General features: G+C 39.6%; 1 protein-coding gene across 3 annotated transcripts in view; it reads left to right on the top strand.

Moving 5' to 3' along the window:
* Nedd4 (NEDD4 E3 ubiquitin protein ligase) overlaps nucleotides 1-23,843 on the top strand; it is a 117,762-nt gene that overhangs the window by 9,169 nt on the left and 84,750 nt on the right. For all 3 annotated transcript variants that reach the window (XM_074066004.1, XM_074066006.1, XM_074066005.1), the window contains 3 exons: nucleotides 5,175-5,248; nucleotides 12,263-12,341; nucleotides 12,436-12,474. In XM_074066004.1, the coding sequence (XP_073922105.1) occupies nucleotides 5,175-5,248; nucleotides 12,263-12,341; nucleotides 12,436-12,474 (192 nt within the window). The remainder of the gene's footprint in view (nucleotides 1-5,174; nucleotides 5,249-12,262; nucleotides 12,342-12,435; nucleotides 12,475-23,843) is intronic.

Genomic DNA, 23,843 nt, shown 5'->3' with positions numbered 1-23,843 from the left:
TAGCATATGCCACTCAAAAAAAAAGTAAAAAATATATATCACTTCCTTTCACATTGGCAACTTTTTTGCTTAAATATTCATTGTTAGGCTGGATGCAGTGGTTTATGGCTGTAATCCCAGCTATTTAGGAAGAGGAGATTGGGAGAATTGTGGTTTTGGCCAACCTGGATGGAAAGATAGTGAGATCCCATTTCAACCAATAAGCCAGGTGTAGTGGTACATCCTAATCCTGGCTATGCAGGAGGCATAGGTAGGAGGCTCGAGGTCTGAAGCCAGACAAAACTATGAGATCCTGTCTGAAGAATAACTAAAAGCAAAAAATGACTGGCTGAAGTGGTAGAGCACCTGTCTAGCAAGCATAAGGCCCTGAGTTCAATCCCCAGTGCTGCCAAAAGAAAATAGAGTTCAGTGTTTACGTTATCTATCACACTATATAAATAGTTTTACTTCCATCTGGATCTTTGCTCCGTGTTTGTGATTGCTTATTGCATATGTTTGTTTGCTTTTGTTTTCTGTTTATCACAAATTTAATTGCAAACAGTCAGAGCATCAAAAGCACTTAATGCAGTGATATGTATGTATATGTGTGTAGTGTGTGTGTGTGTGTATGTGTATATGTGTGGGTGTGTATGTATGTGCACACATACTACCACAATGAACGCTATTCATTTCCTTGAACGCTATTCATTTCTCACTACACCTCATTCCATCTGCACCCTTGTTCTCCACAGTTGCTGTGTCGTCATCATCTGTGACCTGGAGTTCTCCACTGTCCCCTAACTCTTCTTTGTCTTCCCTTTTCCTAGCTTCTTCCCTTATTTAGTGGCATGCATCCTCTGCAGGAGTGGCAGGTCCTGTGGAGTCACAATGGCATGGTCTCCACCTGCTGTTTCACTGTGGGATTCTCACGTGTGGGTGTCGATTGCATACTTTTTCCCTTGGGTAGCAGTCTTCTTGTGCTGGGTTCAGGTGTGACAGCCAGTGTTCTTGGGCCAAGGTGGGGGAGGCCCTGGGGGTTCACTGGGTGGACCTTTTCTGGGCTTTGAATAAGGTGACTTAGTGTTACTGTCAGCTGCTTCAGAAAGGTTTGGGTCCATCAGGAGTCTGTCAGCCCTACTATGCGCCCGTGTTCTGCTGGGTTCTTTGGGAGGTTGAAGGATGATGAAGAGAGAGGTTTCCTGGACTTTGGAATCTCAGTGTTTGTGGTGGAGAAAGGCACTTGCATCTTCACTTCAGATACAAGATCGTATGTGGCTTAAACGCTGTGTGAACGACACAGTGAGAAGAGTGATTTTAACTAGGAAGGCTTTTAGAAAATACGGCATTTGGGCTTTGAAGAAAGGATAGAACTTTTTCTTTTTTTTAAAAAGAAAAAATATAATGTAAAATTTCCAAAACACTTAATAAGTGAAGCACAAATTGCCAGGATGTCATATCCTTGAAAGCTGTTTTCATTATATATTTCCTTCACCAATACGTGTCTTTTCAAGAGTAATGATGGTCAGTATTCCTATTCCCAATTAACATCACCATCTCTCTGCCAACTCACCCCTGCATTTTTAAATGGTTGCAAAGGCTTCTGCTTAGATAGGACTTTAACAGGGAAGGGGTAAGAGAACCCATCTTTATCTAACCAGAATCATAATTCTAAAACTATTGCATTTTGGTTCTAGTTGCAGCATTCACACTGCTCCCCATTTTCAAAGATGACATGAGATTTCAAGACCCCTGACACGGATGCAATCAAAAAGACTACTTTTGACCATTTTCTAGCATAAAGTTATAAAGGGGAGTAAATGTGAATGCAGATATGAAAATAAGTGACCTTTCTTATTTAATTTTATGAAAGAACCTTTTAAAAACATTTTTATTAACACACATTGGTTGTACCCAGATGGCGGTTGCATTGTGACTTTTCCACATATGCTTACAATGTACCTTGGTTACCTCTGTCATTCTCCCTCATCTCCCTCCCCCCTACTTAAAATGATTTCAACAGGTTTTGTTGTTCTGTTTCCATTCAATTATATACAGTCCATCCTCACCCTTCCTCACCCTCCCCATTGGCCTCCACCCCTCCCACTGGTATCCAATCTAACAGAACCTGTTTTACGTTCCTGTGTTTCCATTTTATGAAAAAATCTGTAATTTGAATTTGCATTTGAAATAAGTAATTCTAATTTTGGGGGTGGAAATTGCAAGTAGATAGTTTAAAAGTTAAATATGTCTTTTTGATTAATTTATAATTCCCCAGAATTGTTTTTAATTAATTAATTTTTGCATTTTCCTTTAGGAGACTGGGAAATGTTTCTGTTGAGACTACAGGGATGGTTTTTTTGTTTTTTTTTTTTTATTCATATGTGCATACAAGGCTTGGTTCATTTCTCCCCCCTGCCCCCACCCCCTCCCTTACCACCCACTCCGCCCCCTCCCTCTCCCCCCCCCAATACCCAGCAGAAACTATTTTGCCCTTATTTCTAATTTTGTTGTAGAGAGAGTATAAGCAATAATAGGAAAGAACAAGGGTTTTTGCTGGTTGAGATAAGGATAGCTATACAGGGCATTGACTCACATTAATTTCCTGTGCGTGTGCGTTACCTTCTAGGTTAATTCTTTTTGATCTCACCTTTTCTCTAGTTCCTGGTCCCCTTTTCCTATTGGCCTCAGTTGCTTTAAGGTATCTGCTTTAGTTTTTCTGCGTTAAGGGCAACAAATGCTAGCTAGTTTTTTAGGTGTCTTACCTATCCTCACCCCTCCCTTGTGTGCTCTCGCTTTTGTCATGTGCTCATAGTCCAATCCCCTTGTTGTGTTTGCCCTTGATCTAGTGTCCACATATGAGGGAGAACATATCATTTTTGGTCTTTTGGGCCAGGCTAACCTCACTCAGAATGATGTTCTCCAATTCCATCCATTTACCAGCGAATGATAACATTTCGTTCTTCTTCATGGCTGCATAAAATTCCATTGTGTATAGATACCACATTTTCTTAATCCATTCGTCAGTGCTGGGGCATCTTGGCTGTTTCCATAACTTGGCTATTGTGAATAGTGCCGCAATAAACATGGATGTGCAGGTGCCTCTGGAGTAACAGTCTTTTGGGTATATCCCCAAGAGTGGTATTGCTGGATCAAATGGTAGATCGATGTCCAGCTTTTTAAGTAGCCTCCAAATTTTTTTCCAGAGTGGTTGTACTAGTCTACATTCCCACCAGCAGTGTAAGAGGGTTCCTTTTTCCCCGCATCCTCGCCAACACCTGTTGTTGGTGGTGTTGCTGGTGATGGCTATTCTATCAGGGGTGAGGTGGAATCTTAGCGTGGTTTTAATTTGCATTTCCTTTATTGCTAGAGATGGTGAGCATTTTTTCATGTGTTTTCTGGCCATTTGAATTTCTTCTTACCTCAAGTAAGGTTATATGTGAGTCACAAACAACGAGCTTAGAAGAGATAAATAATTTTATTTGCCACTGTCATTTTGATTATACTTTACTTGTAAGTTTTCACTTGTTAATTAAGTCATCACTGAAAAAAATTTTAATTGTCAGAAGTCAGTCTAGGAGATTTTATACATATTTAAAATAGTATAGCTCCTTCCTTATCAACCAGAAAAGCGAGAGTTTGGCTGTCAGAGCCAAGGGATACTTCAGTTGTCCTATTTATTTTGTGACCTGCCAGAAAAAAGGGTGATCAATAACCATCTTCAGATTTTAGAAATCACCACAGAAAGCTGAAATTTCAACACACCTCTTTTCTTTCCTGGTTTCCAATTCTGTCTTTATTTCTGATACCTGAGGATTTTCTTGTGGCAAGATCAGCTATGTGTTTAATTTTATTTGATGATGAAGGAAAGTTATATTTTAATTAGCCTCTCTAGTCAAGGTTTTTAAAAAAATATTATCTTAATCTACCATCTGAATTTTGAAGCTAATAGAATAATCCCAATTATCATTTATTTAGTGAAATCCCCAGGAATAAGCATGGCTGTAAGTCTGTAGAAGTGGATGAAGGTTGAAATAAATATGATATGTTTATTTTCTCCCACTCAGACCTGTCCTCAAGAAGGGAACACAAGCTATTACTTACCACTTGAATAGTTGTAGAGTAGAATCAGTCAGCCTGCTGTTAGGATGCAATATTTCTTATTTGTTGATTTTGTAAAATGCTATACTGCTTGTTTAATTGCTTACAAAGAAGCTGAATGCTGGAGGTGCAACTCTTCTCTGTGAGTTTTAGAATCATTTGTTAAGATCTATGGAAAAAAGTCGAGGGGGAATTGGAATTGCATTGAATTTACAAGTTACTTTGGAGAAAACAGACAAACTAATAATATTAAACATTTCCATCCTCAAGCAGTGACTTTCTCCATTTATTTGTTTTCCTTATGTTCCTCAACTTTACCCATGGAGGTTTTATTTTGCATTTCTTATTAATTTTTTTCCTGTCATATTTTGTTTACTTTTAATTTTTTAAATATGTGTTTTGTCTTATAGTATTTTCTTACTCTTTTTTTTTATTTTGAACTATTTCAAATGTACAGGATAGTTAAAAGGGTAGTAAAGTGCATGCTTGTAAACCCAAAACTGGACCCACAGCTTGGTGGGTAACATTTTGTTTATTTACACCCTCCCCCCACACATACACTCAACTTTTTACTTTCTAAGTTATTTTGGAGTTAGTTACAAACTTTATGACATTTTATCCCTAAATACTGTGATGTGTATCTCTTAAAACTAAGATATTCTTATATAAAATCTCATACTGTTGGGATATCCAAGACACTTAATGTTTGGTTTGTTACAGTATCGATACAGTATGGCATTGTCTATAGACTATTCAATTGAATCTTTAAAATGATTACCTTTTCTAAGTAATTGTTATCAGTGATTATGAAGCTTTAGTTTTGTACATAACAATAATCAGAAATTCATATTAGATCCATTACTTTGTCTTTACACCTTCTCATAAGTGATGATAAATTCTTACTCAGTGTGATAATTTGACTTTTTTTTAACTTTGTAGATAATCAAGACATCTGCAAATAGTAGTTTCTCTTTTATGTAGCTTTTAGTCAAATTAATTCTTGAAAAAGGATTCTTGTAATTTTAATACCTTTGTTACTTTTGTCTTAGCTAAGTTATAAGTACGTGAAAATAAAATATAAACTTTTTGTATTTTAGGAAAATTCACGAATTGTGAGGGTGAAAGTAATAGCTGGAATAGGCCTTGCCAAGAAGGATATCTTGGGAGCTAGGTAAGTATAGCAAATTGGGTTGGAATTTTAAAACTTCACATTTGTTAATTAGTTTTCACCTAATTTTGATTAAATGAAGATGTGAATGTTATTAATATGTTTTTGTGCAAAGAAGAACAGTAATATTTCCAATTGTGGTGATTTAGCAAATACCTTGGTATCAGAATTACTGCATTTGTGAAATTAGACAAAAGGCACAAATCATAGATCTATAGTGACAGATCCATGTTGAGTTTTACCTCTAGAAATCCATTGCATTTTAATTTTGCAAATCCTTTACAATAGAATACAAAAAGTAGCACCTGTACATGGTGGAGAGCGGGCAGAGCATGCAGGTTCTGGTTGGAGACCACATTTGGAGGGAAGGATGTGTAGTAAGTGAGTTCCCAGTCTGAAGAATTAGTCTAAAGACTGGGGAATCATAACCTGGAAATATTGTAGTCTTCTTCATAGCCGGGGAAACAGCAGAATGAATCTGAAGGAAACTAGGCAATGTTGAGGATTCTGGAAGTGAAAGAGATGGTGAACTCAGCTTTCAGCTGAAGTCAGAAAATCTGAACAGAGAGCAGAGTTTCACCCAACAAACAGGGTTGTGATTATTTTACTGTTAGGTTGTAATATTGTTCAGATTTAAGTTTTTTGTGGATTTAAAAAAATCTGGTTGTTTTATCAATTTCTGAAAGTGTTAATGACTTTACCTATGATTGTAGAATTTTTCATTTCTCCCTTTAATTCTGTCAAATTTGATTCATATATTATCAAATTCTATTAGGATGGCACAGACACATTTATGACATATATTCCTGATGATTTGGTTCTTTATCATTATGAAATGTTTGGAAGTATGTTTCTATTGAAATCTATTTGATCAGATTTTAATATTTTCACTTCAGTCTTTTAATCTCACCATTTCCCTATATGTCTTTTTATAGTCATTTTCCTTCAATTTAGCAATGTCTTCATGTTTTAAAGTGTAGCTCTTAAATATGAGATACATTTACAAGTGGGTATCATAAATTAAAAACTAAGACCAAATTTTACTTAAACTTAATCTCCCTTATGGTGCTGTTAACAAGTGGGACTTTTTGGTCAAGTGATTAAATCATGAGGACTCTGCCTTCATGAGTGGAACAGTCCTTTATTAAAAGGCTGACGGGAGCTAACCTAGGCGATTTGCCCTTCTGTCCCATGAGGCATGTTAGGTCACAGTGTGGGTCCCTTCCAGAGATTACAGCAACAGACTGCCATTTTGGAGTCATAGAGCAAGCAGCCTTCAGCCAACTCCAAACCTGTTGGCACCCTGATCTGCAACTCCCAGCCTCCAAAACCATGAGAAATAAATTTCTGCTATTCATAAATTGCCAGTCTCAGTTCTTTTGTTACAGCAGCACAAAATCACTAAGATACGTAGACAAAGCAATATTTAGCAGGAAATTTATAGCTCTAAAATTATTAGTTCAGGAAAGGAGCAAGATCTAAATGAATGGTTTGAGTTCTGACTTGTAGAAATTCGCAAAAGAAGAAAAAATTAATTCTAAAATAAGTAGAAGGAAGGAAATAAGACAAAAAAGGCAGAAATCAATGAAATAGAAAATGGACAATCACAGAAAAAAAATCATTGAAGTCAAAAGCTTATTATTTGAAGATACCAATAAAAATTTTAAACCTCTAGCTGGACTGATTGAAAGCTAAAGAGAGAGAGCACTAAATTACCCATAATGGAGTGAAAGCCAGGGCATTGCAGTAGATCCTATGAGAATCAAAAAGACAAAAAGGGAGCATCGCATACAACATTATAGCAATGAAGGATGGCACAGAACTGAGATGAAGGTGACAGAATTCTCAAGAGAGCCAAATTAGCAAGCTCAACACAGGAGGCATAGAAAACTTGCATAGCCACTCACTAACCAAAGAAATTGAATTTGTCGTTAACACCTTCCCACAAAGGAAATTCCAGGCTCACATGACCTCTCAGGACACCTCTGTCAAACACAGTAAAATGACACAAATTCTACACAGACTCTTTCAGAAAATGGAGGACACTTCTAACTCATTTTGTTAGGCCATTTAAAAGTGATCCCTAGCCGGGTGCAGGTGGCTCACTCCTGTAACTCTAGCTACTCAGGAGGCAAAGATCAGGAGGATCACAGTTTGAAGCCAGCCCAGGGAAATAGTTCACAAGACCCTATCTCAAAAAAAAAAAGAAGTATCACAAAAAAAGGGCTGGTGGAGTGGCTCAAGGTGGAGGCCCTGAGTTCAAACACCTGTACCGTTAAAAAAAAAAAAAAGTGATCCCAATTTGGGTATGGTGGCTCACACCTGTATTCGTAGCAATTCAGGAGCAAAGATTGGGAGTATGGTGGTTTGAGGTCAGCCTGGGCAAACAGTTTGCAAGATCCCATCTCAGCCATCAAAAAGCTGGGCTTGGTGTTTATGTGTCTGTCATCCTAGCTACACAGAAAGTATAAGTAGGAGGGTGTGTCCAGGCAAGCCTGGGCATAAACATCAGACTCTGTATGAGGAATTACTAGAGCAAAAAGGGCTGAGCTCTGGCTTAAGTATTAGAGCACCTACCTAGCAAGTGCAAGGCCGTGAATTCAAACCTCAGTGCTAAAAAAACAAAAAACAAAAAAATTGATCCCCAGACAAGACAAAGACATCTCAAGAAAACTGAAGACTGATATTCTTCATGAACATAGATGTAAGAATTCTTATTAAATCTTCAAAAACTGGATCAACATATGATATGTCACCAGTTAGAATTTTTCCTGAGAACACAAAGTTCATTCAACACGTTTTAAAAAAACATCAGTCAAGGTTATTTATAAAGAAGAAAACAACACATGGTTATTTCAGTTGGTGTAAAATATGCATTTGACAAAATCCAACACCCACTCATGATGAAAAAATAATATTCAGCAAGTTAGAATGTGAGGTTGGTTTAATGTCTGAAAATTAATCAATGTAATGTACTCTAAAAATAGAATGAAAAAAGACAGTATCATTTTAAATAAAAGCAGAGAAAGCATCTGCAAAAAATTCAACACTATTTATGACAAAAGATTACAGCAAACTAAGAACAAATGTGTCCTAAAGCAAATTATAAGGATACCTAGGAAAAAACTAATAGCTAACTGCATGGTTACTGGTTACAGTCTGAATGTTTTCTACCAAAACTCAGGGATAAGACCAAATTGTCTGCTCTCATGTTCGTTTCAACACTATACTGGTTGTCCTAGCCATGAAACAGCAAGGACAAAAGTAAAAGTTATATAGATCAAAAAGGAAGATATAAAATTATGTTTATTTGAAGACAAAATGATTGTATATATAGAAAACTCCAGGGAATCTACCAAAACAAAAAGCCATTATGATAAATGGATGTAGCAAGGCAGCAAGATACAAAGTCAGTGTGCCAAAATCAGCTGTATTTCTGTATCCTATCAATGAACAACTGGAAAAGAAGTTTTTTAAATGTCTGTTTACAATAGCTTACAATTAAACACTTAAAAATAAATGAAACAAAAGATGTTTATGAACTGTACAGTGAAAACCATAAAGCATTAAAGAGGGAACCAAGAAGGATGAAAATGAACAGAAAGATGTACCATGTTGGTAGATTGGAAGATTCAGTATTTTTAGGATGGTATTTCTCTCCAAATTAATTAGATTTGGTATGATCCCAATCAAAATCTCGGCCTGCTTTTTTGGAAAAGTTGATAAGCTGATTTCAATATTTATGGAAAGTCAAGGAACATAGAATAGCCAAAAAAGAATAAGATTGGGCAATTTATAATAGCTATTTCAAGAGTTGCTGTACAGTGATTATAATTAAGACAGACAACATTAGCTTGAGATGATAGTCCACTGGGATGGAATAGTGTAGAAAAATCTGTGTAAATACACAGAAAATACATGTGTATATATATATATGCATACGTATCTACATATGTCTATATCTACACATACACATACCACACATATGTATTAGTTGCTTCTCAACAAAAATGCTAAGGTAATTCAAAGGGAAAGGAAGTCTTTTCTGTGCATACTACACTGGTCTGGATAGAACAAAGCAAACCTTATTATACCTCATACAGAAATTTAGTAAAAGCTAAAACCATAGAACTTCCAGAAGAGCCTATAGGACAAGACTCTGTCCTATTGGGTTATACAAAGATTTTTAAAATAGTACCCAAGAAGCATGAATGATAAAAATTGAAAAAATGTTAAAATGGACTTCATCATTAAATTTTTGTTTTTTGAGATTGGAAACGGGTGCCGGTGGCTCACGCCTGTAATCCTAGCTACTCAGGAGACAGAGATCAGGAGGATCATGGCTCAAAGCCAGCCCAGGAAAATAGTTTGCAAGACCCTATCTCGAAATAACCCATCACAAAAAGGGCTGGTGGAGTGGCTCAAGGTGTAGACCCTGAGTTCAAGCCCCAGTACCACAGAGAAAAAAAAGACAGATTGGAGAAAATATTTTCAAACATATGTCTGGAAATAACTGAAGTGTCCATTAATAGATGAGAGAATAAAGAAAATGTGGTATGTAATACTACAGAATATTATTCACCTTTAGAAAATGAAGGAAGTTCTGCCATATGCAACAGCATGGATGAACCTTGAGGACATCAAATGCAGTAAGCCAGGCACAGAAAGACAAATAGTGCATGATTCCACCTATATGAGGCATAAAAAATGGTCAAATTCATAGAATCACAGAGTGGTTGAATGGTGGTCGTTGGGTTGGGTGGGTTGGGGAGTTACTGGTTAAGAACACAGAGTGCTAGTTGAGATCTTCCATACAGCCATGTGCCTGTTGTTGACAGTAATGGTTTGTACGCTAAAAATCTAACAGCGTGGATCTCAATGTTAACTGTTCTTCCCACAATAAAACAAAACCAAGCATGTAGCTGACAAAGCCCTTTAATCTGCAATATACAAAGACTTGTTACACTCCAGTAATAGTATGATTAAAGAAATAATTTAAAATGGGCAAAAGTGCTGAACAGGCATTGTTTGTGGAATGTCCAGGTGGAAGTGTTTAGCTGAATGGTGAGATTAGAGATATTTACATTTTATATTTATGTTATATTTGGTAGTATAGAGTTAGTTGTAAAAAACTGTAGATGAGATTGGAAAGGAGAAATGTAGAGTGAACAGGGGTCCAGGGCAAAGCTTCCGTATGAAACCAACAAGACAGTGAAGGGGAGCTTCAGAAAGACTGAGAATGGTATGAGGAGACCTGAGGAGCTAGCTGTGCCATGAAAGCTAAATGAGGTGGGTGTGTCAAAGAAAAGATGTCAGGCCGGGTGCTGGGGTTAGGGGGCTCACGCCTGCAATCCTGGCTACTCAGGAAGCAGAGATCAGGAGGATTGAGGTTCAAAGCCAACCTGGGCAAATAGTTTGCGAGACCCTATCTTGAAAAAACCCTTCACAAAAAATTGGGCTGGTGGAGTGGCTCAAGGTGAAGGCCCTGAGTTCAAACCTCAGTACTGCAAAAAAAGAAAAAAAAAGATAGCAGTAAGTGTGACTACAGAGAGGTCAAAAACTAACGCCTACAAGGTAAGGTGTTGATTATTTTAGCAAGACTGGTGACTTTTCAAGAGCATTTTCAGAGGATGAGGTCCTGGGGCCAGAGACAAAAACCAGATTTCATGGTTCTGAAGAGCAATGGGAGTTAGAGAAATGAGAAAAGCAGGTGGTGTGCGTAGTGGTTAGGGGTTGACTGGGAGCCAGGTGCTGGAGGTATAGCCCCAGCTCCTCCATGCAGCAGCTGTGATCTGTTCAAAAAGAGAAAAAAATAAAGCCTGTTGAGATTCCGAGCTAATAGATAAGCTGTTGACCAGTGCCTGGTACAGAGTAATTGCCATGAGTTGTTGTCTTATTAATGCCAATTATTCCCTTGTAAAGCTTGAGAAGGAGAGAAAAACTTTCTCTGCTTTGCTAGAGAAGGGAGGGTCAGGATGGGGGTGGGGCTAAAAATATATTTATATCCTGAGGGAAACCTAGGCAAAGAAAAGCTGAGACACAAGAGAGCAGTGACTGAGCTGGAGGACGCTGGTGAAGGGGCCTGGCCTCAAACAGGAGGACTCCGGGGGTCTCTGAGCTAAGGGGTAAGGATGGGTCTGATAAATGATATATGGGAGTGATCCAGTAGCTCTGGTTTTTGTGAATTAAAGTAAGAGATGGGGCATCTGAGGAAATGAGGGGAGGGAGGGAGTGGTGGAGAATAGTGAGTACTTGGACACCCAGAGGGAAGGGGGGAGATTTGACTGTGGACAAGTCCAATGTCCAGAGTCTTGTGTTGTGCAAACCTGTGTCACAAGGTTTTCCTTCTCCATGTCTCCTTTTAAGAATGGGCTATATGACATGGAATTGTTTTTAACTGCAAGCAAAAGTGTTCTAAAGTTCTTATAAAATTATAAGAAGAGTTTACACCCATGAGATAGTTTGCAACAAGCTGAGGTATTGGAAAACAAGTCTTAGAAATGTGAATTAACCACCTTCACTCAAAAGAAAGAGAATATACTAAAAGTCAGATGAAAATTAAAAAATCTAAAAAGGTTGTAAATCACTAGACCTAGGTTTTCATCTAATTCTTTGTCTATTTTACTAACATGGTGCTTAAGCCTCCCCTCCCCTCCCCTCCCCTCCTCTCCTCTCCTCTCCCTTCCCCTCCTCTCCCCTTCCATCCTCTTCCCTCCTTTCTTTTTTTTTGAGACAGGGTCTCCTTATAAGTAAGCCAGACTGGCCTGGAAGTCTTGATCCTCCTACCTCAACCTCCCAAATGCTGGGATTAGAGGTGTGCACCACAGTGCCCAACTAGGTATAACTTTCACAGGATGTAAAAATTACTACAGTTGCTTACCCTACTGCAGAACACTGACTTTTAGGTGTAGGAAATAATTGTTGAACTTTTTAATAAGGAAAAGTCTGATATTTGGGTAGTCTGAAGTTGAGCTAAGCAATAATCAAAACTTTTTCCTTCTTTTTAAATTTTAACAGTGATCCTTACGTGAGAGTGACGTTATATGACCCGATGAATGGAGTTTTTACAAGTGTGCAAACAAAAACCATTAAAAAGGTTAGATTTAGCAGTATTCAAAAAATTTAATGAGCTCTATTTTTTATATGACAAACTATAAAAAATTAGTTATACTATGTTTATTATCTTTTAGTCTTTGAATCCAAAGTGGAATGAAGAAATACTATTCAGAGTAAGTATGAATTTTATTTTATTATAACAGAAAAAGATTTTACTGTAGGTTAGAATTGTAAACTCTCATTTATAATATTCTAAAATATACATTAGAATTTGCCTAGAGTTTTAAATTTTTAGAAAGAGCTAAAATTAGGTATCCCCCATGACGACATGGCCCAGAAACCGTTTTTTTTCTATTGTGAAAAACAACTTTAAGGGCTGGGGATGTGGCTCGAGTGGTAGAGTGCTTGCATGGGAAGTGTAAGGTCCTGAGTTCAAATCCCCCAGTACTGACCCTTCAAAAACAAAACAACAAAACAAATGTAAGGTAATGGAGTTTTAAAGACAATAGGAAAACTGGAATTACCTTATTCTAGTAATACTGAGACTTACAATAGTCTTGTTCCAAATTAGCCGACTTTGGTGTTTTTTCTTATGTGATTTAATATTTGTATCTCCCCAGTCACTTACTGAGTAGACTGAGTCAGGCAAGAGAGGTTTATGATACACGGTGCATGTCTTCATACACACTTTTCTTGACCTTCTGCCTTCTCATCTCTCCCCACCTCCCTCCGTGAGAGCAAACTCCAGTCAGTAGTTGTTTCTGGCCCCTCAGGAGGCCCCTCATACTGACTGTTGTCATGTCTGTCTGTCCTAGACCTTACTGCTGCCTGACCATCTGCCACCCAGCAGTGGTAGAAATGCATACAGTAATTCTGGATTAATCCCACTGGTGTCCTCTTTTAAATGTTCCTCTTACCTCGCCTTCCCATTGGCTGTTGGCTCCTGTCTCTGTTCCCCTGAATGAATGACTGACATTCTGGAGAGACTTGTCTGCCTTTTTCATTTCTGATTCCCAGTGCATTCCACTGACCCACTCTGACCCAGTTCACACCGGGGACTTCCATGTTACCCGGTTCATCTAACCCTATCTTACTCACGTTCTTGGTGTGTTGGACATAGCTGAAACTCCAACCTTTCTGGAGGCTTCCATGGTTTGGGTTCAGAGAGGAAAAAAAGAAGCTACTCATTTGTCTTGTGCATTTGGAGGTTTGTGTTTGTTCAGTTGTGATAAACTGAATTAGAAGGGAAGAAATTACTGAAGCAAAGGTGTCACTGAAGATCCAGACAGCAGCTCCAACAAGGGTGCTTCTGGTTGATTGCTTATTTATTTGTCTTGAGAAAGCACTCGTTTACTTTCTTTTTATATGTCATAAACCCAGCTTTTTAAGTCACATTGAAAATTTGGAATTCTTGAGGAAATGGTATTGAGTTGATTAAATAGTCACATGGAGAAAAATGAAACTACATTTCTGTTTTACTCTTTCACCAGGGTGCCTTCCAGATTTGATAACGTCTGGTTTTGATTGTTTTTTGGCACATATATTGCTTAAGAGAGAGTTTCAGAATTCCTCCCAAGTGGTTGAATTTTTTATTTGCTTAAACTTTTATTATTATTTGACCTGTTTTATTGCATTTTACTCAGAAATATGTGTTTTCAATGTATTGACATTTTCTTTGTGCATCTTATTCTTTTCTCAGTGTCATTGGTTTGCCCTGTCACGTATGTTCAGTCATTAACAATGAAGTCTATTTGTCTTTTTCCCAGTTTTAAACAGAATGTATCTAACCTGTCTCTGCATTAGACAGATAGCATTTATTTATTGTTCTAAAGAAGTATTTAGTTATTGCCGTTTTGTTTCTCAAGGGTTTTTTTGTTTTAAATCCACATGGACACTTCCAGTTTTAGCCAGGAGACTGTAATAGGGGAGTAAACAACTGTACAGCCGGGAATGGAGGTGGGGAGATGCTAGTCCATGGGTGCAGAAGTTCAGTGATTCTAGTAATCATTTCATAAAGTATACGTATATCAAATCATCAGTGGACACCTTGATTATATGCATTTTAATTTGTCATTTGTACTCCAAAAAAGGTAGAAAAAGCCTACTTAAATATAATGAAGTAGACAGACCAAAAAGATACACATGTAAAAAATACGCAAAAGAAACCAAAGCAGCTCTGTTATTGTTGGACAAAGTAGACTTCAGAAAAAGGAAAATTACCAGGCAGAAAGACGGATATCAGAAGGCAGGCACAGTGGTATGCACTGCTGCTCCCAGCTCTCTGGTGACAGGTTTAAGTGAACCTGGGTAGCCTGAGCAACTTAGAGAGACCCTATCTGAAAAGAAAAAAAAAAAGCACTACAGACTAAAAGCAAAGAGACTGGTGTGTGGCTCAAGTGGTGAGGCCCTTGGTTCAATTCCCAGTACTGCCAAAAAAAAAGAAAGGAAAGAGGGAGGAAGGGAGATAGATAGGAGGGAGAGCAGGAACATCTGTAATCCCAGCTGCTCAGGAGGTGAAGGTGGGAGGATCATGGTCTGAGGCCAGCTGGGCACAAGTGTGAGACCCTATCTGAAAATCAAACTAAAAGCATCACGTAGAACCTACAAATACCAAATTGATAATAAGGGATACCATTAACAACTCTGTGGCCATAAACTTAGATGAAATGGACCAATTACTTTAAAGACACATGGAACCAATATTTACTTATAGATTGTCTGAACAGACCTATATCTCTTGAAATTGAATTTGAAGTTAAAACACTCAACAAAGAAAAATTCAAGCCCAGGTAGTTCCGCTGTTGAATTCTATCATACATTTATGGAATAAATGACTTCAGTTCTGCACAATGTCTTACCAAAGCTAGAAGAGGAGGGAGAATGTTGCAGTTCACTCATGAATCCAGCATTACTCTGATACCATGACAGTAAGAAAATAAAGCTGCATGTCATTAACTCTCATGATCGTAGCCACTTTGTGGTAAGTTCACTAAACTGAGTCCATTCTGAAAGGGCCAAAAATTTGGCCATGGATAGATTTCCTCATCTTGGTATGTGTTTCCCTTTCCTATCTACAGAATTTCAGGCAGCACAACATGTGAGGGCCTGAAAATACCTGATCCCACTCAAGGACTCATCCTTGCAGGGAGCCCAGTTCATGGAGGACATGTAGAAGGAGCCTGTGGCCGTGGGGTCTCTGTTAATCACATCCCTACCACACTGTCCAGAGCAAGCAGACTCATAGCCACGGGAGTGACCTACTGAGGCACACCTGAATCCCATTTTAGAGCTAGTTCTCTGCAAAGATATGGGGTAGGGTACAAGATGTACCATTCTTGTGAGGTACAATGAACTCATTGAATCAGAGACTTCAGTATGAGGCTGGGTTCCTAACAGGAAGTTACATGGTCCAAGAACAAAGGAGGGAGGCAGTAATGGCCCAGTGTACCATTATTCCCAATGTCCCCTTCAAGGACTTTTTGCTTCCTATCCCTCCAACTCTGAACTCTGAGGTTCAAGTCCTCAACGATCGAATACTCCCAGGGATACAGCAAGGGCCTCATGGAACCACAGCTCCGATTACTGCCTGGGTTCTGTGGACTCCTTATATCCAGGATCTGTCAGGTTTCTGCAGGGACCAGCCTGGAGATTAAATAGGAACCACACTTGTGTCCTTTCAGTCTTTAGTGATGGCAGTAATCTCTGATATACCACTGCTTAGTTTGCTTGTTTTAAGCAGCCTTATTAAGAAATAATAACGTATAATTCACTCACTCAGAGTATGCAAGTCAGTGGTTTTTAATGTAGTTCCAGAGTTGTGCAACCATCACCAAAATCAATTTTGGAACATTTCATCACCCGCTAAAGAAACCCCATACCCACTAGCATTTTCCCCAGTGCGTGTTCTCTCCCCAGGCAACTTCTAGTCTACTTTTTGCCTGTTCTATGGATTTCAGATAAACAGTATCATATGTCATATACATAATACAATGGTGTCGTTTAAGATGTGTATGGCTTCATTTGCTTAGCATAGCATTTTCAAGTATTTCAAGTATCAACACTTGATTTCCTTTTAATGCGAAATACATTCTATTGCACATATTAAAGCATTTCATTTATGAATCTTTTGATGAATACCTGGTTGTTCCCAGTTTTTGACTGTTGTGACTCTTTACATACAGGTTTTATGAGGACATGCTTTCATTTTCTTAGGTATAAATTTAGGAGTGGAATTGCTGGATCATATGGTAAATCCTACTTTTAACCATTTGAGGAACTGCCGAACTGTTTTCTGAAGTGACTGTACCAGTATGTGAAAGTCCCGATTTTTCCGCACCCCTGCCAACCCTCCTTACGACTCTTGTCTTTCTGACTGCAGCCTTCTGAAGTGGAATCTGATTTTGGTTTCCATTTGCATTTGCCTGATGGCCAGCAGTGTTGAATGCCTTTTCTTGTGCTTATTGGCTAGGAATCTGTCTTCTTTTGAAAAATGTCTGTTCACATCTTTTGCCTATTTTATGGGTTTTTTAATTGAGTCATCATAGATCTATCTATCTATCCAGCCCCATCTGTCTTCTAGATACAAGTCCCTTGTCAGAAACATGATTTGCAGAATTTTCCCCCGTTCTATGAGTGGTTTTTTTCCTTTATTGATAGTGTCCTTTGAAACACCAAAGTTTTAATCTTGATGATGTACAATTTGTCTGCTTTTTATTTTGTTGCTTGTGCTTTGGTGTCAGATCTAATCATAGTGTTTTTGATTTTCTGTCTTAATCAGGGAGATCAAGAGCCTTCCACTTGGTCTTTTCAGTATGATAACTCTTATCCCAGCAACCATAGCCCCAATGTAGTAGTGGCTGGGGAGATCCAGCTGCTCACCACCCAATTCCAGTTACATGCTTGAGAACAAGGAATGACCACTGGTGGATCCACAGAGCCAACAGAGTCACTAGAAACTGGACCGTGGCCTGAACTCTGTTTATTATGTGTTCTCCGTAAGTCGTTGCTCATATAGGGGTGCCATAATGATTCTTTGGGTATCAACACAGATCCTGTTTTGAACATTCCTAAATAAGACGAGGATTAATTTTCCCTCGTATATATTCCCCTAAATAAATGGCCTTAGGTCCCTTTAGAGAAGGAAGAAAAGAGTTGTCATAATAAATACTTCCTGCTGACTCACAGTCCTTCCTCCTGGGGACTAGGTCACTTCTTCAGTCAAAGGGCTTTGGATCTCAGAACTTCAAAAGGTTAGGGGAACTGAATAAGAGAGCATGATTTTTTTTTAATTATAGTAACTGTCTTAGCATCCTTCTTCCCCGTTCTTGCCCTCTTATGGTTGTAGATGTTAATTTATTGTCTTCCAGGGATGCCATGTTTAGTTCACCAAGGTGAAGTCTGCTTCTCTTCCCCTAAAACCTGCTTGGTCATTACAACAATTGTAGGCCCCTTGCTTCTGGCAGTTAGGTGCCACCACGTGGTCTCTATTACTGGGAGTCAGAGGTGGGTATCATCCCCCATTATAGCTATTGTTGAGCCCAGCTCTGCGACCCCCTCCTCTGCCACCATCCATCCCAGCATGCAGAGGAGAGCCACCAGTGAACTTGACAATATTGCTGGCCCTTTCGCCAGCACCCTTCTGATGACATTGGTAAGTGGTGTGTCTTCTGATCCCACCCAGGGAACACAGCATCTAGTAGGTATTTTGGTCCATGTTGGTTCCAGCACACCCGCTGCCCTTCCCTTATTCCTTCCCCTGCCACCTGCCGGGACAGCTCAGGCATTTCCACTTGGGTAGCAGAAACTAGGCTTTTAGGCCATTCTAGCAATGACTTTGCCTCATCTCACAGGGTTCTTGACAGGGTGTTAAGTCTCTTTTTCCTGAGAAAGTATGCAAATCAATGAATTCTAGCTTATCCAGTCTTAACATTACTGCCCTTTGATCAACCATCTTAGTCCCCAAGGGGATTCTTCTGGTTCCTGCTACTACATGCTAGCTAATTCCTGAAGCTTCTTCAAGATGTAAGCTCATCTTTTATCGGGCTCATCTGGGTTACGCCAGGATTATTTGGGAGGTAAGGAGAAAGGGGAGTGTACTCCCCGAGTAGGGAAGCCTTTTTCCTTTGAGGAAGAAGCCTGAGTGTCTTAATTAACAATCTCTACCTCATCATAATTTATTAATTACACTAATGTAATTAATTCTATTTAAAAACATTAAAATGAGCATGACTTGAATTGTCACACTTGAACCTCACATCTCAGGATAGTCCTCATTAACTGTTACAGTAGCAGGACAAAACACCACCAGTGTTCCCCCTAGATAGCTCAAAACCCAATTAGACCAAAAAAAGACTCACCGAAATTTGACACAAAATCACATCCAACTCCACCACTATTAACCCTGGTCCCCCATAAATAGGCCGAGGTTTTGAAGAGAACTCCACAAAATCTAAAACAAAATAATCCTTAATAAGTGTATAAATCTGTCATAATTTCCACATGGAATGTAACTGCCTAGTGACATGGAACGCCGTCATTGTAAGTTCAGCTGCGGTAATGTCTTCAGCACACCCCGATCTGAATTACTGATCCCATCACTGCCACCCCTTCAGTATCTCAGCACCATGAGACTCGGTTCCCTACCTGGCATGTGGGAGGAGGGGCTAGCGCCTGGTTCAGAGGGATGGAGTTTTCCAACCCGCAGAGCCCAGACCCTCAGGGCCTCTACTCAGGTCCTCCCAGCCCAAGTGTCAGGGACCCACATTTGCCAGCCAGGGCCCCGACTTGACCTTAACACACTTGCTGTGGCTAAGCACTTAAATATCTTTGGCGCTTTTAACTCTGGCTTGTCCACTCTGAGCCTACACTCACCGTGTCCTCTTTTCCACTCCAGGAGCCTTTTACAGGCTACCAAAGAGGCCTCCTGAGTCTCGTGTTTAACTTTTAGCTATTTTTTAACTGCCCTTATTTTCTCATTGTCTTTCTGTAAGACATGAATGCAGTGTTGTGACCCCTAGCCAACACCTCTCTCCCTGGAGGAATTGTCTCTCGATGGCTTTCACATGCCTGAAAGATCACCCGGGAAGTGTCTTCTCCAGCAGGACATTTCTCCAGGACACAGTGGAAAAATCTTTAGACATTGGACCACCACCTTGTATCAGATTGTATGTGTCCCACATTCTTCTCAGCTAAGTGTGGCTTCTTCCCACCCCCTACTCATCCCACCTGCATTGGTTTGGGACCTCTAAGAAACAGCCATCAAGAGGGAACTGGGGACATCCCTGTGTACATTGAAGAGTGAGGGGACCACACAGGAGAGAGTCTGCTCATTGTGGTGTAGATTGAGCACCTGTGCAAGAACAGGGCAGAAGGATTGGGTGTGCAGCACCTCTCACCCAATCCTGCAGGCTGATAGGAGCCTCCCAGCCAAGGTTGCCAAGGTTGGCTGGGCCAGGAGAGCAATGGGGAGCACAGCAGGAGGGCTGAAAGGCGTGTGCTCAGCCAGGGCTGCCCGCCCACTGTGCTCATCCTGGCAGGTTCTTTTAGAAGAGATCCAGAGACATCCTGGTGGCTCTACTCTCTGACTGTTACAGCTGCCACCATGTATGAATGAATATTGTAGTCTTTAGAGCAGCCACTAGGAAATTAAATTTCTATGTAAGGAATCCCACAAAAAACTCAATTAATTCTGAAAGAGACAGAGTTGAGGAAAAGAGGAATAAAGACAAATAGAAGGACTAAAAGGATCCTGGTCAGACAAGCAGATCAAGTAAGTACAAAAAAGCAAGCAAGATTCAACTAGATGCTATTTCTATTCAGCTCTTTGTTGCTGTGACAAATACCTGACAGAAACAGTTTCAAGGGACAAGATTTCTTTTTGGCTCACGGTTTCAGTCCGTGGACACCTGGTTCCATTGCAGTGGGCCTGTCATGAGCCAGACCATCATGGCAGCAGGAGTGTGTAGCAGAGTAGAGAAAAAGAGAGCATGAGAACAGCCAGGGACAAGGGACATCCTTAGAGCGTGGCTTCTGTGACCTGTCCCTCCAGTTGGGTCCTGCCTCCTATTTCCCACCATCCCAGATTATGAATTTGGATTTGGTCTACCAGCTAAGGACCATGTCTTCAACACATGAGCCCTTTTGGGAGACATTTCTTTTTTCCTTTTTTTTTTTTAGTAAGCATAAAAAATACAGCATAAAAGCCCATGGTTTTGTAAGATTCAACATGCAAGAAATTACAATTTAATAAGTGTAATGAGAACATCCTAGGAAAAAGAAATGACAAGACTCTTATTCATTGAAAGTATAAGAAGTACATTGAATATATTGTAATAAAAAATTTTTAGAAAGTATAACTAGAGTTAATTGCCTACCTGAGTATATTAATACATAAGTCTATTAATTGCCAGTGTAGGCAATTAATGATTGCCTGAGCACAACAGATGCCTATGTGCACACTTTGAAATGCCCTGAGTATAACAGCATCTGAAATGTATTAGCATGTATTAATTACACACAGTGGTGGGGTTTCCTTCTCATCCTCTCCTCCCCAAGTCTCCTTCCTCTTTTCTAACAGTCCCCCTTGTACTTTCATGCTTTTATTTTTTCTGGATTCCACACATGAGAGAAAACATGCTACATTTGTCCTCCAAGTCTGGCTTATTTCCCTTACCAAGGTGTGCAGTTCCATCCACTTCATGCCCAAACCACGACACTGTTTATAGGAGACTCCACTTGCATTTAAAGACCCAGACAGGTTAAGGGACAGGCAAAGAGACACCATGTGAACACTGGCACAAATGCTAACGGTTGTACTAACTATTGGCCAAAAGAGATGTCAGAACAAAGAGGATTACAGAGATGAAGAGGGATGTTTGGTGATCATAAAAGGGCTAATTCATAAAGAAGAGATACAGCCCTAAATGTATACACACCTAATAATAGAGCTTCAAAATTAGGAAGCAAACCTCAAGAGGACTAAATAGAAAAGTAAGTCTGTAGTGGTTGAAGATTTTATTGCTTTTCAGTAATAACAAATACACAAAAAGAAAATAAGAGTGTAGGGACTAGGAACAAATATCAGTCACCCTGAGTGGCACATATAAGATGCTGTGTCTAAAACCTGAAGACGAACATTCTCTTTGAATGCCCTGGAAACTATCACCAAGATAGACTGCACATTGGATCATAAAACAAGTCATAAAACATCTGTAGGATTTTCATTCAGCACCAGGTGTGGTGACTCAGCCTTGTAATTCCAGCTACTCAGAAGAAAGTGGAGACAGGAAGGATCATGGTTGGGGCCCAGCCTGGGCAGAAAGACTCCATCTCAACAAAAAAGCTCGTCAAGGTAATGTGAGCTTGTAATCCTAGCTATGCAGGAGACCATAGGTAGCAGGATCCCCAGGCAAAAATGCAAGACCCTATCCAAAAAACAACTTGAAGCATAAAGGGCTGTGGGGGTGGCTCAAGTGGTAGAGCACCCACCTAGCAAGCGTGAGGCTCTGAGGTCAAAACCCCTGGACTGTCAGAAAAGCAAAGGATTTGCAATTCAACAGAATATGTTTTCTGATCACAATAGATTTAAGTTAGAATTCAGTGTCTCATGTATATCTGAAAAGTTCACATGTATTTGGAAATTAAGTGACATGCTTTAAAATAAGCCATTGATTGATAGAAAGTGTAATAGAAATTTAAAAAAATTTTTAACTATGTTAAGATATATGAACTTTGACACATGAAAATGTGTGATGAAGCTAATTCAGTGCTTAGAGCAAAATTTTTGCCTCTAAATATCTACATCCAAGCAAAGAAAGGTCTCAGATTAATGACATAAGCTTCTACCTTAAGTTTACAAAAAAAGTGAAATGGAGCAGGTGGAAATCAGTGAAGCAGAAAATGAACAAGAAGAGAAAGTAGATGAAAAGTTGGTTCTTTGACGAGATTGATAAAACTAATATACCATTGCTAGCCTGCGAGAGAACGAGAGAACTCGCAGGTGACCAGTATCAAGAACTTGTGTGGCGAGAGCACGGACCATCACACACACATTTAAAAAGATGATAAGACAGAGGAGGAGGATAGAAGAATCATGGTCCAAGGCCAGCCTGGGCAAAAAGTTAGCACAACCCCATCTCAACAAACAAGCTGGGCAAGGTGGTGCATACCTGTCATCCCAGCTACATGGGAGGCAAAAAAAGAAACATAGTGGTCCAGCCCCCACCTGGGCAAAAACATGAGACTATCTGAAAAATGAAGTAAGCAAAAAGGGCTGGGGGCCTGACTAACAAGTGCAAGGCCCTGAGTTCAAACCCCAGTACCGCCAAAAAAAGAAAGTAATGTTATGTACAATGTTTATCCTGATGATTCGCATCTAAGCAGCAGTAAGAACCAGGGCCTGGATCATAGTAAGCACACAGCCTACCACTGAGTTCCCACAAAGACAAGAGCATGATTTAAAAATTTTAACGGTTTTATTTAGGTGTAGTTGATATACAAACACTGCACATGATTAATACATACAATTGTATGGCTTTAAACATGTGGCTATGCCTGTGATGATTTCACCACAATCAAGGTTAAAAAATTGGTATTCACCAGGCCAGGCATGGTGGTACACATCTGTAATCCCAGCTATTCAGAAAGCAGAGTTAAGAGGACCAAGGTTCAAAGCCAGCCCTAGCAAAAAGTTAGCAAGACCCTATCTCAAAGACATGCCAGACATGGTAGTACTCACTTGTAATCTCAGCTACTGGGGAGGCTTTTGCCAGGGCAAAAGCATGAGACCCTGTCTGAAAAACTAAAAGCACAAAGACTGGGGTATGGCTGCAGTGGTAGAGCACTTGACGAGCAAGCATGAGGCCATGAGTTCAATCCCCAGTGCCACCAAAAGTCTATATATCATATATAGAAATATATCCATTCCTCCAAAAGTGCCCTCCTCCCCCACCCCCATTTTGGGGAAAGGAAAGAACACTTCTCTTGTGATCTCCCCTCTTAAATTTTTCAGTGTGCAGTATTGTTACCTGTGAGCACTGTGTTATACAGCGGGTCTCTAATACGTCGTTGTCTTGCGTAACAGAAACTTTATCTCTGTTGAAAACTCCCCACTCCATCCTCCTCCCAGCCCCTGCTAACCGCCCTTGCACTCTGCCTCAGATTCTTCATGTAAGTGGGATCGTGCAGTATTTGTTCTTCTAGGACTGTTTTCTTTCACTCGGTGTAATGACCTCAGAGTTCCTTCATATTTTTGCAAAGGGTAAGATTTCTTCCTTTGTAAAGGTTGCATAATATTCCATTGTGTAGCTGTGTCATATTTTCTTTATTCGTCCTTTGATGGCCGTGTTGCTGGTCTGGGTAGTGCTGCAGTGAACACGAGAGTGCAGAAGTCTCTGATACCATGATTTTATTTCCTTTGGATACATACTCAGGAGCAGGATTGCCAGCTCATCTGGCAGTAGTAGTTTTAACTTTTCAAGGAAACTCCATCACATTTCTTATAGGGTCTTCATTTTACATTTCCACCAACAGTATTCAGGGCATT

The sequence above is a fragment of the Castor canadensis genome, chromosome 2 (assembly GCF_047511655.1).
Source record: "Castor canadensis chromosome 2, mCasCan1.hap1v2, whole genome shotgun sequence".
Taxonomy (NCBI): domain Eukaryota; kingdom Metazoa; phylum Chordata; class Mammalia; order Rodentia; family Castoridae; genus Castor; species Castor canadensis.
The sequence above is the reverse complement of the archived record's forward strand: the minus strand, read 5'-3'. Positions and strand labels throughout refer to the sequence as shown.